General features: G+C 35.4%; 1 protein-coding gene across 1 annotated transcript in view; it reads left to right on the top strand.

Annotated features, from left to right (window-relative positions):
• Positions 1 to 16,102, top strand: part of USH2A (usherin) — a 391,818-nt gene that overhangs the window by 45,429 nt on the left and 330,287 nt on the right. Inside the window, exons 9-10 of the mRNA XM_072858355.1 lie at positions 8,605 to 8,800; positions 9,602 to 9,732. Of these exons, the coding sequence (XP_072714456.1) occupies positions 8,605 to 8,800; positions 9,602 to 9,732 (327 nt within the window). The remainder of the gene's footprint in view (positions 1 to 8,604; positions 8,801 to 9,601; positions 9,733 to 16,102) is intronic.

Here is a 16,102-nt window from a genome sequence, read left to right as displayed (position 1 = left end):
AATGTCTCTTGCATAGTTGCGCACAGTTAAGAAAATACTGAGACGTGCTTGTACATGTTTATTTGGAAGTTATTTTCTTGGGGGTCTTATTCATTATTTTGATCTAACCAGTGATTTGGGTAGGGGCTTTTTAAAATATTAAAAATTGAGCTTTGAACTTATTTATTTATTTAAGGACAGCCTGGAAATGTCAATTTCTCATACTTTTTACAGTCATAGATGACATTTAGTTATCCTTAATCTGTAGTAGCAACATGACTGTTCTAATAAAAGAACAAACTTAATATTCCTTTTTACTGCTCTGTGTTTTCAGATAGTCGATATTAAGGCTAAGTTTCTTGGAATTAATTAAAAGGCCATATTAAAAAAATCTAGATACAATCTAGAAAATACATTCTTACCATTGCTTTGCTCTGCTCTTAATAACAGCATTTCTCAATAAAGAGAGATTTTTTGAAGTGTAGTGTGTAGTTGAAACTTACCAAGTTGCAAAATTACAATTTTCCTACTAGTTTTATAATTTTCGGCCATGGGAGAACCAAAATAGGGATGTTTGGTATAAGTCATTGTCTTCTAGAGAAATATGTAGAGGAGAGCTTAGAATAATGGAAAAGATTCTGTCCCTAAATTCATTATTTATCTCAAAAACACCCCAAAAAACCCAAGAAAGAAAAAGAAAAGAAGTAGTTGAAGTTAAGAAAGAATAAGTTACATCAAAGCAATGAATCCCACAATCCCACTGAATGTTAGATTTCCATCATAAGTACGTGTTGTATTCCTTGCTACATTTATGCCTTTTGGAAATAGGCTTTCTAAAAATTAAGAAGGGGTTACGGAATAGCAATAGCAGTAGCAAAGGGGAGACTAATCTCACATCAAAAAGACCCCAAGCAGTCTGGTTGCTAGAACAGAGCAAGAAGTGTTAACCTGAGTACATTTGATATTGTGCTTACGATCATGTGAAAGATCTTTGTAAAGTTTCATAGGGGATCTAAGTTTTCTAGTTTTTTAAACAGAAGTGTAGGATCTACAGTCTAAATGGGATTTGAACAGAAATTTGAAGTTTTTAGACGGGTCAAATTAGAAAAAAAATTCAAACTGACAATGTCCCTTTAATTAGAACACACATTGTGAAATGTTACTTTGTAGGGATTAATTATAAATATTTAATAAGATCTGGAAGTTCACCAAGCACTCTTGCAAGACTTATGCTACCTTGTGAAAACAAACCAAATACATTTTAATGATGTATCTGCCTTATCAGATATTTTCTGTCAATGCTAATGGGTTGTTCCAGTGAGTGTCACATTTTTGATTTGGCATATATGCATTGTAACTATAATTGAAATGCTTGAATTAACTATATTCATTCAGAGTAGAATAAGGATGTTGTTTAATTATTTTCCTCATTCTTTAATGACCATGTCACTATCTACTAAATATGAAATGAAATAGAAGTCATAATAAAATCAAATTAATATTTGCAAATATATCACTAACTACTCTGAATTTTATCAAGGATTTACATGAAATCCAAACAGCTTAAAGGTTTTGATTTATTTGTAAGGCAAACATGTAAAAGCAAAACAAAAATCCATCCTGATTTTTGACTGTCATTGGCATTGATAAAACCCTGTCTTATGAACTTACACCTATGTTTCTCAGGCTTCCACCCCAGTGAATTAGGCGTTTTTATTATTATTCTTTTGGATTCAGTTAAGCATTTGCTGAAGGAACTTTCCAAATATGAACTTTTTTTGGGGGAAGGAGGCAAATTTTTTTGAGAGGAAATTGCACTGTCAGCAGTCTTTTTTTAACTTCTGTCTTGTGCTTAGCAGTAAGTCACCAGAATTGAGGGTGTATAAGAACGTTTCTGGTTTTCGGGGTTTTTTTAGTATCATGGAGCAGAAATCAGAGATCCCTTGACAAGCTCTTAACATATGGCAGAGTATGTCCTTGTCACATTTACACTTAATAAAACTAAAATTACCATCTTGAATTTATCTGGCGTATACATCTGGATAGCTGTTGCGCAGCAAAGCAATACCAGAAACTAAAAATTTGCATAATTCATTACAAATAGAAATCTCAGTTTAGTTATTTGCATCACCAGGTTATGAAATTTGACATACCAAATTCCATTTCTTTTTTTTTTTTTCTGAGTTCTGTTTTGATGAAGAAATATGTTGCTATGAAATTTGAGATGATGGGAAGAAGGGAATGCTTAAGAAGGACTTGCAGATGTTGAGGGGCCAGATTAAGAAAGAAGAGGAAATAAATCCTCACAGAGTTTGTCTCTTATCTTATGAAAAAGATGTTCAGCGTCATTTACAAATTGTTCTGTAAATGCCTTGTGTCCTGCTTTGGGAAATAGCTCTGCCTTTTACAAATGGAAACTGAGGCACCAAGAGTAGAGTCCAGATTTTGGGAACATTTATATGCAAAGACTAACCTATAGACATGAGTAATAGTATGTTCAAAAACTTTGCATGATGTCACATGAAAAACTGGAAACAGCCCATGAAAAAAGAAGACAGTCATACAAGGTCAGCCTTACCTTACAACCTCAGAGCCTCCTTTAAATCGGTCATACAGAACTTAATAGAGAAAGGTAATGGCAAAATATACGGGAATAATTGTAGAAATAATAATAGAAAATAGAATTTAAAATAAATAAAGCAACTCTGATAAATGCTTGAGAGAGTACAAATGGAAGTGAGAGAGTGACTGGATACAGTAAAGGCTTCAGGTCTTCAGAGTTTTCTGTGCAAATAGTTAATGGTCTTAAACATCTGCTGTCTGAAAACTGGATATGGCATTGTTGATTTACCAAGAATTGGATAAATAAGGCTTTTTATGTTGTTACAGAAGAATCTATCTAAATCTTAGTTAAAGGTCAATCTCTATCATCATGTTATATGTTGGAATTAATGATACATAGTACCTGAGGAGCTGTAAATATTAACTGTCATAAGTGGTCACTCACTTAGTAACAAAGACTTCTAGCTTGCAGAAGCAAGCAAGCTAGCAAAAAATGCACTTTTTGGTAAGTTCTGTGCCATAATTTGTGTATCCAGAGGATAGGCCTGGGAGGAAGCTGGTTATATCAGAATAAAAAGGAAGGAAATCAAGCAGGCAGATGGTTGACTGGAGTTTTAGGAAACAGCAAGCAGAAAGGCACCTAGTTCAGTAGTCTTACCTGCCTGAAAATTTTAGACAACTTTTGACATGTCTGTGGAAATTACAGGTTTGTCCATGAATCCATCCCTGGAAAACTGGTGTAATTTCAGAGTTCAAAGACCCAGGCTTCTAAAACAATTTGTGTACAAGCATTGCTGAAATACTGAAAGAACTTAGTGCTGTCTGAGATACCTCGTGATTTGTTGCACAGGTGATGCCATGCCGAAGGAATTGTGAAGTGGTCATTATCCCTCATACATTTTGATCTGACGTTTGTGAGGTTTACTTAAGAGGTAGGCAGATGGCAAATGGCAACTAGCATTATGGGTGTCATTTTTACCTATCAGAAATTAAGAAGGCTGTTCCAGTCTGATATTTATTTCATTTAATGTGAAAGAAAACTGAGACACAACTGGGCTAGTGCTTCACTGTTGTTGGAAGTAGCTGTTGTAAATCATAGTGCTGCATATATTTATTGAATTTCTATGATTTTTCACATATTCCATATAAGTGCCCAAGTGATTAGCCCATCTGTTTTTTTTTTCCTTTTACCCCACTAAAACTATTATTAAAAAAAAATTAAAAATCCCATGCAATAGCTTCCTCAAAAGAGTGAAATTAACCCTAGAATACCTAACAATTGTGGCTACAGCACTCTCTAATGTTACAGGAGAATGGAATTCACAGACTTATTCCAAAGAGACAAGGTAGAAAGAGGGAAAAATAAACACAAGATCTCTTACAATTTAATATCCTGAGCAAGTCAGAGCTTTGGTAAAACAGAACACATGCCGAACTCATCAGGTGCAAAATATACCTTCTCCCTCTCTTATTTTACAGAAGTCCTACAGAGTTGGAGTCTAAATGAGAGTTAGATGGAGTGGATGCCTGATTTGAAAATAGCTTTGAAATTTAATCCTGGAGAATTTAAGTGTGAATTAATTTACTGAGCAGCCTGATTGTCAGAATTAGTGTGGTTGCATATGCTTTGATTTTGTAGGACTTAGTGTGCCTTCAAGTAACTTCACTAAAAAAAAGCATAAATGAAAGAGGAGTTGAGCAGAAATATATCTTATGCTGCCTGACAACATCTGTGCCAGTGTTTGAGATCTCAGTTGTGTCCTGTTATTGGAATCTGGCATTCAGAATGGTAGATCTTATGTTCTTTGCTAGTCAGGTTCTTTGTCAGTCACTTTGCCATTGCAAAGCAGCAGTAGTATCTTTTCTTAGAATGCTATTTGGCATGCGGTATTTGTAAACCATCTGTTACGTCTGTGCTTAGTTTCTAAAATTATGTTGCATCCTTTTAAGGTATGCGGAGTGTTACAATGGAACCCCATAAGACACTCTTCATTTCTGTTCTGTCGTCCTTAGTCACTTGGAGTCCCTTAGAGTGTTCTAGCTTTTTTTTTCTTTTTCCTAATAAAACCTGGGGTTTGAGTTTAAAAGCTCTTTGGTCTTTAGGGAGTTCACAAGAGACAGATATGGTTCAAAGCTCTGCTAACATGTGGTCTTGATAGATAGTCAAATGCTGTAGTGAGGGTACTGAGGAAAAGCCACGGTGAAATTAAAACGACTGTCTTCAGAGCAAGGCTAAGCTATACTGGAATAGATATTGCCTAGAAGCCATATTTATTTGTCTAATGAAGCTAAGTGGAGTGAAAGCATACTGTCCATTTGGGTACAGACTGGGATCTTGTAGGAAGGAAAAGATAGTATGTGATTAATTATCCTGTTATAGTCAACACTTACAGGGCAGCATAAATAAACATGGTTGGGTGATACACATAATGGAGTATTTCAAAATGCCTGAGAAGGTGGCATTCTAATCTCGATATCACTTCAGCAGATTTTTAAATCTGTGTACTGTTAATGACATATGTATATTATAGAAGCATATGTATAATATAAGTATTATAGGTGTGTATGTACACTGGTTATTGCAACTGAACTTTGACTGACGGGTGTGGGATGGGAACTCCTACACAGGTTAGGAAAAGAAAGAAAAGAATAAATTCTACATAACATTAAAAAAAAAAGTATGCCACCTAGAGGCAAGCAGCAGGATATTTTAAAAGTGTTGGAGTAGAAGGTTCTAGTTGATCATGACTTATTGCAAGTCTACCGTTGCCTTCTGAAGTGTTTCTTTTAATATTTGTTGACTGTTCCTTCAGAGGCACTGTCCTCAGCATTCTTAGTGATTAATAAGGAACTTGGTACATAAAGGCTTAGGCTGAAGTCACTGGTGATCTTTCCATAAGTGTGCTGGATTCAGGAATTTTGAGAAGGTGAGTGTTTAATAATAATTTTAGTAAAAAAATTCCTGAACTCATTATTGGAAATAAGTTTTTAATCATAATTTTAGACTAATGAAGTGGGCCAAGATGAGCTACGTATTTTGACCATCTGGCTCCATGTAATGTTTTCTCAGAAAACTGTTTTCACAGAAGGTGAGCGGTTCAGGTACTATATATCAAGAGGACATGTTTGTTATTGTCCATAGGGAAAGCCATATATTTAACATGTTTTCTGAAGGGCCTAGATGTAACTGAGAATAAGGACATCTGCATGTTTGTGAGTTTTACAGTTATGAGAAAGGCTTGTTTTGTCAAGAATTAACATTCTTTGTAAATCTACTGCTAGACCTTGTTCAGATTTGTCAAAGGCATTTTGGGAATTTACCTATTCATTTTACACATGGTAGCCAAGAATCAAAACCTGAATCTCTCAATACCTTTGAAAATCTCAACAACTATGCTTTGGACAAATGCAGACTTTACTTTTGGTGAATGAAGACCTGAAGATTGCCATATGTGCATCATCATGCTACCGAATATGAAAGTTAAACACAGCAGGTCTGGAAGTTAAATGCAATTCTTAACCTAATAAAGGTGTGACAAACTCAGCAGGATGAGGTGGGGGTCCTCCAGTGCACATCTTTAATGCACACAGGTGTGACAACTGCTAGAACAGCAATTGTTTCACAGTCATTGCCAACTTTTGAATGACTACTTTTTTGCCAAGGCTTTTCAAAAGTTATGTCAAAGTTTTGAAAGTCACAGAACAAGAGACATGGTAGTTCAAAGAGGCTCCATGCTATGTAATCAAATGCCATCTTTTTCTCTCTTATGCCTTAGTGCTTGTGTGTCATTTAACGATAGGTGCAAGCACAGGTGTGCATAAGTGACTGATCTGAGATTAAATCTGAAATGAAATGACGAATGCTCTCAGCCGCTATGTGGCTGGTCATGCACAAATGGAAGTTCAGGGCTGGCAGATTGGTAGCTATTCCTGTACTGCTTTCCTTTCAAGGAGGACGTATTTCCGTAGACGTGCTGCGTGGAGGAAGCTGCATCAGCGGGATGGTTTGGCTGGGAGCTCGGGTCTCTCTTGCGCTTCTCAAGTTGTGCAATGCCTGAATGAACACTCTTGTCTCATGTTGCTGGTGCTGTGTAATGCTGATTTTCCTCAACATAGGGACAAAGGGACTGACTAGAGATAGGAAAGATGGATGTGAATGAGGGAAGGACTTGAATAAGTTTAAGCTGTGTAACTTGTGTAACAGTTATGGTCAAGGCGTTCCCCTCGGTGTACTTAAACTGGGCTGATCACGATTAGGCAGTAATTCGTCTGATAAACAAAGATCAGAGTTCAAGGTCTCAAGTGAAGCCCTGCTGATTTCCATCCTGAAACCTCCTTTTTCTCTCACTGTGGTGATGATGTGGTTTTTTTGTTGTTTTAACAAAACAACATTTTAACAGATGGCAACAAGGTGCAGTGGCTATTGTTATCTTACCTCTTACTGTTAATTTTATTAAAACTAAATTTCAGCAGATAAATTCTTGTGCTTTCGTTTTCTCTCCCAAGTTGCTTTTGTTATGATTTGTGACTGCTCTGCAATTCTTGGTCTATCTTAATGTTATGTTTTCTAATTCAGTTTCTCATTTTACCCACAGTTGATGCTTTCCCAGCATCAGCTGTCAGTGAAACAGTTTAGAAACTTCAGTATAGTTTCCTAATGATCAGTATATAGGTGATGTAGGCACACTGGGGCTAAATAATTATAATAGTGCTTGGAATAGTAGACAAGAAGAAAGATGAGCACACTTCTGGAGCTTAAGAAGAAAGAAGTTGCCCAAATACAGAAGCAACTTATTTTGAAGCATTTAAATTCCTTCGGAAAGATGGAAATTATAATTGTGATATATTTTGTTTCTGAGATCCAGCAAGGCACCAGTATTTTGGGAATGGACTTTCAGTAATCCCAGTTAAATTAAAAAAAATTCTTCTAAACAAACATCTTCCCAGTGCCAACGTGTACCATTCTTTGAGCCAATTTCGTAAAAACGGCTTGGATTGTTCACCATAAAGAGAATGTAATTGTCCAAAATGCTATCCGTTCATTAACTTCAAGAAATCCAATTTGGTTTTAGTTCTTGATGAACCAGTAGGCACAATAAATTTTCTCCTTGAAGTTTTGTAGAGTCTATTATGAACTGAAGATTATTCCAACTTCACATTCTTCACAAAGCTCTACTTAGAAAGTAATATTGTGAGTTCATCCAAATAAAAAATGAGCTTCTGAGGTGCTCCTGAACTACTTAAAAATATTTTTACTGGTTTGGATTTAAGCTAATTAAGAACTTGAATATCATTAGTCTTTGTATGTAATAAATTTAAAAAGAATTGAAGAAAACAAGATAGTTTGTTTAGGTGTTTACAATATACCTAGTATACTAGTATTGCATTGGTGTCATATTTAAAATATAACTTGACAGAGATGAACATGTGTCAAGATTTGTGTTTTGTTTTTTTTTTTTTAATTTCTTTCTTGAAAATTTCATGAGATAAATGCACATTAAGAAGTGCTGATATTTCAGATACTCTGTACAACATCACATAGTTGGCCATAGGAGGGCTTTTTTTTCACTCGTAAGGTCAAACAGTAGCTGTACAAACTACAGTTTCTACAATACTACAAACTACAATAACAGACATTGTTTAAAATGCATCCAAATGGATGCGTTAGGTGAACGTGCCTTCTGTGCCTCAAACACAGTAGGCACCATTTTGCATCTTTAGAGGTTTAACTAAATCTGAATCTCAGGACGTTAGCCTGTGTTGAGTATCTGAATACTTAAAATTTTATTCTTCTGCCCACTTTCCTTGATTTTAATCTGTTGTTAAAGTAACTTAAAAAGATTAAAAAAAAAAAAAAGATGGTTTTGGTTTTTTTGATATGCTTTCTCACTTCTTGTCTAAAACCAATATTACTTCTTGTCTAAAACCAATATTTTTAATATTTAGGTGGGGGAAAACACACAGAACGAAACATGAATATAGAGAGTATAATAGTGTTCTTGTAAGGTAAAGAAATAGTATATTTTCTCTCTCCCTTTTTTTTTCTTTTTTTTTTTATTTCAGTGTGATCGCTGTTTCCCATTGTACAACGACAAGCCTTTTCGTCCAGGTGACCAAGTTCATGCCTATAATTGCAAACCTTGTCAATGTTACAGCCATGCAGTAAGCTGCCACTATGACTTAGCAATGGACCCTTTTCCTCAGGAACACTACAGAGGCAGCGGTGGAGTGTGTGATAACTGTCAACACAACACAGCCGGTAAATCACACAAAAGAGAATGGACTGTTTGTTTTACAGTCACTTTTTGGCTAAGTCTTGTGTCAGCTGAAATTAGTAATGCTCAATGGCTGACATTCCGACAAACTCTCATGTATATGTATTTTTAAACTATTCAGATAGTGCTGTAATTACAATTGTGTCAATACTTAAGCTACAGGAAAATACTGCTGAAGTTTGATCCAATTTTGTATCAAATCTTCCGTGCAAAACATGTTCTAATAAGTAATTAGAACATATAGTTTCAAAGCTGTTTCCATTACATGTGCTAGAGCATTTAAATTCAGAATATCATCTTTCTAATTGAACCAGTTTAACAGATAACATACTAAAAATGTTGTCAAATTTTGCTCTCATGTAAGTTTCTTGCTTATTGAGTGAAGGTTTCTATTCTGTGTAAGTAGTATATTTGAATACTTTTTTTTTAACATTCTCTTCTATTTTAGTTTTCTTGGCTTTGTCTAGTAAAGGGAAAAAAGAAAAGTTTCAGGTTCAATGATAATTTTTCCAAAAAATGTATAGGCATTTGCATGGCACAGCTCTTATATAAGTGTGGTATTATATAACAGATGGAAGTTTAATGGAGTAAAACATAGTTTGTAACAGGTTCATTGTTTCATATGCTCTGGATCACTAAATTGGCAGGTAGAGATGAAAGGTGCATTAAAATGGACGTCCTGAAAATTATAGAATTCTCTCAAAGGAATAGAGTCTTTAATTTTGAATTATACAGCTAATTTTAATGAATTGGAAGCCATAATGCATAACCTTTCTTTCATGCAGGAAGGAACTGTGAGCTGTGCAAGGATTTCCATTACAGACAAGCAGGTGCAGATCTTTCAGCCATCGATGTTTGCAAACCCTGTGACTGTTATGCAACAGGCACCAAAAATAAGAGCCTCCTGTGTGATAATGTAAGTAGCCTCCATACAGAAAAATGACAAAACATTTTAATCAGCTGGGTAGACAGTAGTGAGATTTTACAAAGTGTATTTAGATGGTAACTACTTCATAAAAAATGCTTAAGTTCAGCCTTTTCAAAATCATAATTGACTTACATCAGAGACTGGAAGCTGAGAAAACACAGAAAGCAATTTGAGACGTACTGTTCAAGAGTTCTTCTAGATCAGCAACAGACATAAAAGATGCTGTATGAATTTTCAGAAGTGAATAGTAGTATGGAATACTAACAGGTACCTGTGCCCTCACTGATGTTAAAACATCCAGGTTTGGAGTGTTTTTGAAGGTCTTGATACTATCTTAAAATTACTAACAGATTTTGAAAATTCAGGCAATAAGCTGAGCCTGAAACTGAACTAAAATTAAGCTAGTTTTCCTTGTAATAAGACAAGGATGATCTCCCTTTTAATTCATAAAGTCCATTTAAAAAACAAACAAACAAATAAATCCACAAGGTGATGTTAAAAGAGAACACCATGCTTTTTAAGCCTATGGACCTCATTGACATGCAAGACGTAGTCCGACAATAAATCTATCTAACTTTCAAAACATGCATGTTGAAAAAAAGCAGGAAAAGTGACTGAAGACTTGAACATATATTAAAGATATATTGTGGTTCATGTTCTATTCACATATTTCCTGTCCCTTGCCAAAATCCAAATTTTGTTAGGAATAGGGAAGAAATAGCTTCTTTGTCTGAATGTATTTTAAAAACATTTTAAAGGTAGAACTTGTTCTACAGGGAATTGAGATAGAACTTCTTCAGCTTGTTGCCACATTTCCCATCTCTTCTTTTTTCTGAACTTTTTTCATAATGCAATCTCTAGCATTTTTCAGATGATGTCTCTTATTATTGCATTTTATTTAACAGTAAGCTCTTTTGGATCCTGTTGTATTTTCATCCTTGGTTCTATAGTGGTACAAATACATGCCCAGTTTGACTCAGTGTACCTTCACAGGACTCGTGCATCAGTGCATATGCTGAGCGATATGCAAATATAGCACAATGTGTTTTTTAAAATAATCTCCTGTAGTACAAATAAAAATTAATTAATAATTTTCTCTCTTCTGAAGATGATACTTTTTTCCAGCATCACAGAAATGAAAAAAACTTGAAAAACACAGATATCGTGTTAGGACTATTTTTTAAGGTATAGGAAAAATGAAAGCAAATACTGATTTGCATGTCCATGGTTTGTGGTGAAATGTTAACCTAAACCAACTTTAGCTGTGATTAATAATCAGAGGAAGAGTAGTTTACAGATTCACTGCTTTATAGTGAAATATACAAGAATGTTGGTGAAGCCTGACTATGAAAGTATGAACGGGGAGATAAAATGGGAAAAATGGGGGAGACTGTATTGCTCAATAAAGCATCAGTTGACTGCTGCAGTAGAAGCAGAGCAGGGAGAGATGATTAAGAGGCATTAAAGAATAGATTAATAAGGCTGGGGACTAAAGGCTGAAATGAATTACATGAAATAGGAAGGCATCATTGAAGGAAGTGTTTCCAAATTTGACCTGTGGAAGATGGAATTGTAAGGAATAAGGACTCTACTCATGAAAATTAATTGTCACGTCACAACGATACTTTTCAAGGAAATATGCCAAAAATGGGGCAGTATACACTTCTACTGCATAACTTACCATTTTCTGCAGTTCATCAAGATTTTTTTCTTTCCGCAAAGTGCCAGTTGTGTCACTAAGTTCCAGGAGGTACAGAGTTCCAAAATTAATCCATTGAATCACAAATCAATCTATTGAATCACACAGAAAGAATATTTACTCATCAAATGAAGTATTATTAATGTAGATAGTTTACAGGATGGGTAGAAGAGCTTACTGTAACATGGTTACTCCCATCTCAGTTCTTTGGACTGATCATGAAAACTTTATGCCTGTTCTGTTCACCTATTTCACTCTGCCCTTGGTGAGAAACGCGTGTAGGTGTGTAGCGTTTCTGCCTTGCATAGGTTTGCAGTTCTCATACATCTGTAGATCATGCCCACTTACAGATCAGTGTGTAACTTCATTTGTATTTTAAAGTGCAAACTAACCTATTAAAAACTTCAAAATTATAACTTTATGGCTTATAGTAATGAATGAGATTTTAGAAGAGTGGTGTAGCAGCACATCCATGAGCAGTTCATTAAACCTTTTTTGCAGAGAGAGGTCTTGCCTTGAGACTGGTGGGTACAAGAAAGAGAATTGCTACAGCCTAATAAAATTTGTCCACTTCTGTGCTGGTTATTGACATCTAATCAGTGTAGAAAAGATAGGCGTTGATAGCATCCTCTTTGTGAACGTTTGTCACAAAATATTTCAAACAATCAGGAAGTCCAGATGAATTATTTCAGGTGCCTGAGTTTTATGAGAGTGAAAGAAGAATTGGCTGCCTTCTTCCCTTCTCCCTAACCATTCACACATGAGGAAATTCTGCCAGAATATTGCTGATGTGATCATTCTTGCTCTGTATGGAGAGCTGGAGATTAATTTCTTCTGGCCCTTATACTACAATCCTTGACTCATTTTCCTGTGCTGCTTTTTACCCAGACTGCTCTACAAATGCTTACATATTCAATCAGGCACAGCACTTTGTAGTCCTTTCATGATTCTGTTATAATATGCCATATATAATGGTGTGAAAAAAAGCACGCTTTTCCAGGGCATTTGTTTCTAGACAAAGCTGAAAGTGCTGCTATTGCTTTTACCTGGACTTTGGAAGTACCATTCTGGTCTCAGTGAAGTTAGGCATCTTTCTTTACTCAGCTTTTGCTGATTTTTAAAAATTTACTCTTAACATGCAAATAAATATGTATAATATACTTACTGGTGCAAAGAAGCTGTACTTTACTGCAGAGGATATTGTTCAGAGTTGCAAAGACTTAATTGCCTTCTGTCAAGGTGGCAGCTATATTGTCTTGTGTTGCAAGAAAACTCTTTCTAAGGCATGAAGGTAAACAAAATGTTAGTTGCTGTTTTCTCTGAGGAGTCAAATGAAAACAGATTCCAGTGCTACCAAGTAAGCTTTTGAACAGGCTTCAGATTTCACCTTTCTGTACACTACCTAAATATTGCTCTTTTGAATGTCTTAATTTTTTCCCTCAGAATTTTGAATGTTTGATTTCATTTTTTTATACATAATGGAAAAGCTAGCTAATAGCTGTGTATGTATATGTATTTTAAACTAAAGCAGAATCTCTGTTTCTGATAATTTTACTTCTGTGTTGATAAATTCTTTGATCTAAAATTAGAATGAGCATTCCTCTCTTCTCATTTTTCCACCTATACAGTTTTCAACCTATTTATTGTGATTGACAATAAATAAATAACTGGAATGTATGTTACAAGGGAAAGAACATAGGTAAAGCAGTTAATTAAGGGCATTTCAGTCAACAGATATATCAAATAGAATAAGGAATATAAAGGATGTAAATGTGTCAATGAAAAGCTCATGTGCATAGCAGAGTCCATAAAAAATCAAGTTATAAAACACTGTGTGTATTCTGAATCCTGGATTTCCCTTCATGGAAGGCCTTTAATCTTATTGCTAAAATGAAGGAAAATGAGCTTTTTATGTTAAATAATTCCATGGCTTCGTTTCTGATGGGTTTTGTACCATGGAAATGCTGGTTTTCTGTGATAGCTGTCAAGTTATTTTGGGGGTTTGGTCCACTCCCACCCTTTGGAATGTCATGGGCAGAGGGTAGGCGCCTCATTTTACATTTTGAGCAGAAGTAGTAGAAAGCTACTGACTTTTGAAAGTCATCATATGTGATGACAAGAAGAGATAGCAGGGGAGTGAAAAGGAATTTCATTATTGCTGCTTATTCAATTTTCAATTCCCAAAGCTGACATACCGAGAATACTCTCAGGTATTTGGTGGTCAGACCATTAACCTATGCATGTGAGCCAGCACACCTTACAGTTCTCATTTCCTAAACGGAAGAAAAGGAAAAGAAAAGAAAAGTCCTCAACCCCCTTGCTCCCCCCTCCCACTTCCTCACATTGCAGTCAACTAGATGCTGGGGTCCTTGCCAGGTTTGCATCAAGTAAGAAGGTAGTGAGAAGTATATGATTAGCATTTATATCAAAAAGGCAGACCATGAAGATTGGTACCAATCAATTGCAAAGCCAGCAATGGCAGGATGAACAGAAAGGATTGCATGCAGGAACTAAATATACCTGTGGGTCTTAAAATGTAAGTTTTAGGGCATTGCCAGCTGGTCAAGGGAAGGTGCTTCTGTCCTGGTAGAGAGTAAGTAATAGAAATCAATAATGACTCAGCCAGTCACAAAAGGTTTTTTTTGTCATGCGTTTTGGGCCTCAAAACTGGAAGTTAACTTTGGTAAAAGAAACTTAGAAAGTGTCAGCTTTGGTTTTTCATTTAATAACATCAATCCACTTCTCATATTCATTCTCCAGAATTGGAGAGACTTTCTAGCAGTATGTTTCTTCTATTACAGAGACCAAACGATAGCTATTTGAAATTATAGGGATATCCAAGGGAAAAAGATGGTTTTAACTTTCAGAAAGGCTTAGGCCAGCTGTTTTTTTTTCCAGCGAATTCCATTTTATACTTTATGAATACATATGGTCAACAAGATTTTAAGTAGTCAGAAGATATATTTCTGAGACCATGATATGTACGTGTTGAATCTCTACTAGATGAGCTCTATGGCTAAATAGTTTGCTGTACACTAAGTAATAATTAAGACAATTCTTTGGAATATGTCACCCTTTGTCCTAGGAGCTTAAATCTCTTCTTAAGTCCTTATATCAGTTTAGTAACTGGACATTGGGAGGGTTCCTGAACAGGCTCCTCTTTGAATTTGTAATTCTAGGTGTGATGAGTTAGATTAAAGTGTCCCCCACTTAAAGAGGGGTATCACTACAGTCTAAAGCAGTGTGAACTGCTTGGTATATCTAAAATTCAGAAATCTTGAGTAGTCTGCTTCCTGATTAAGGACAATGCTGCTGTAGCTGTGATTTGTGCAGGAGGAAATTGCTTGCATACTTTTATAACTGTTTACATTCAAGGATATGGGACTAATGTGTATTTCATACGTAAATTATAAATGACACAAGGGATATATGCCAACTCAGCATCAGTGATTTTCTGTATCAAATAACAATTGTAATTATGAGGTCCCAAGATACACCACCACTTGGTAGTAATGCTTGGCTAGACTCATTTTCGTCGTGAACAATCTAGAGAGATATTTTCCGTAAGTGATTTAGTACCAAGTTGGTCATGTTAATAGACAGGCTGTTTCTGTCTGCTTACTGTTTGGGTCAGAACCAGGCCTCTTAGGCATAAGCAACAGGAGAACAGATTGCTTTCTGCTCTTCTATAACCAGCATAATTAAAGTCTATTTCTTTAAATGACAGATAGCATTTGGATCGGGGGGAGGAGGGGAAGGTTCAGTAATATCTCCAGTGCACAACTGGTGAAATCCTGGTTAACAAAATCTTTAAATATTAATTGCTACCAGTATTCTCAATGATACCATTGTTTCCAGAGTAAGCTAGATTTACAGAAATAATAATAGTAATAACAACAACCACCACTTTGCTTCATAATTCACTTAGATTTTTATGTAGTTATAGAAATGGTTTCTTCTACCCATTTTGATGTAGATTTCCATATTATAACCTGTGGTACACCTATTTCTGCAGCATTATGAACATTTGTCAGCTTGTACAACTTCTTTGTAACAGTATCTATTGCCAAGCATTTCACAGTGCTTCTGGTTTATTTTGGTGCTTCTCGGTCTGCACAGGGAAATGAAAGATATTCTTTATTTCCCATTTTTAAAGCCAATTTTTCCCCAAATTAAGCCAAATTATTAGTTTCTTTCTTAAATTCAAAAGTAACCAATTTTCATATGAATGTGAGAGTGCATATGTACCTTAATTTTGCTTTTCCCTTTTAACTAAAATTCTAGTTCTTTAACGCTATTTTTTAATTGCTTTTTACTGTATTTTTTCTAATTTGTGTGTTGTACCCTTCAACTATTTGAGCTGAAGCCTTACCTTTCCTTCTCATGTCTTAAATACGAGATTCCTTTTTAGTACATCACAGAATGACATTTACCTTTTCTGGAGCAGTATCATATTGTCATATTTAATCTGTGGAAGCCCAGTATCACTTCCAGGTTATTTTCCGCATTACTGTTTCTTCACAGTTTTTCTTTATTTCACGTTTGATGTCTCCTTGCTATGTGTTGTGTTTTGAACTTCTGCATTTACTTCACCTTTACTGATTGTAGAATATTTGTGCAAAGAGTAAAAGTGGTGTTGAAAATCAACCTGCTGAGGGT

Source organism: Ciconia boyciana, chromosome 3, assembly GCF_034638445.1.
Source record: "Ciconia boyciana chromosome 3, ASM3463844v1, whole genome shotgun sequence".
NCBI classification, from domain to species: domain Eukaryota; kingdom Metazoa; phylum Chordata; class Aves; order Ciconiiformes; family Ciconiidae; genus Ciconia; species Ciconia boyciana.
This window is presented reverse-complemented; position numbering and strand designations above follow the sequence as displayed.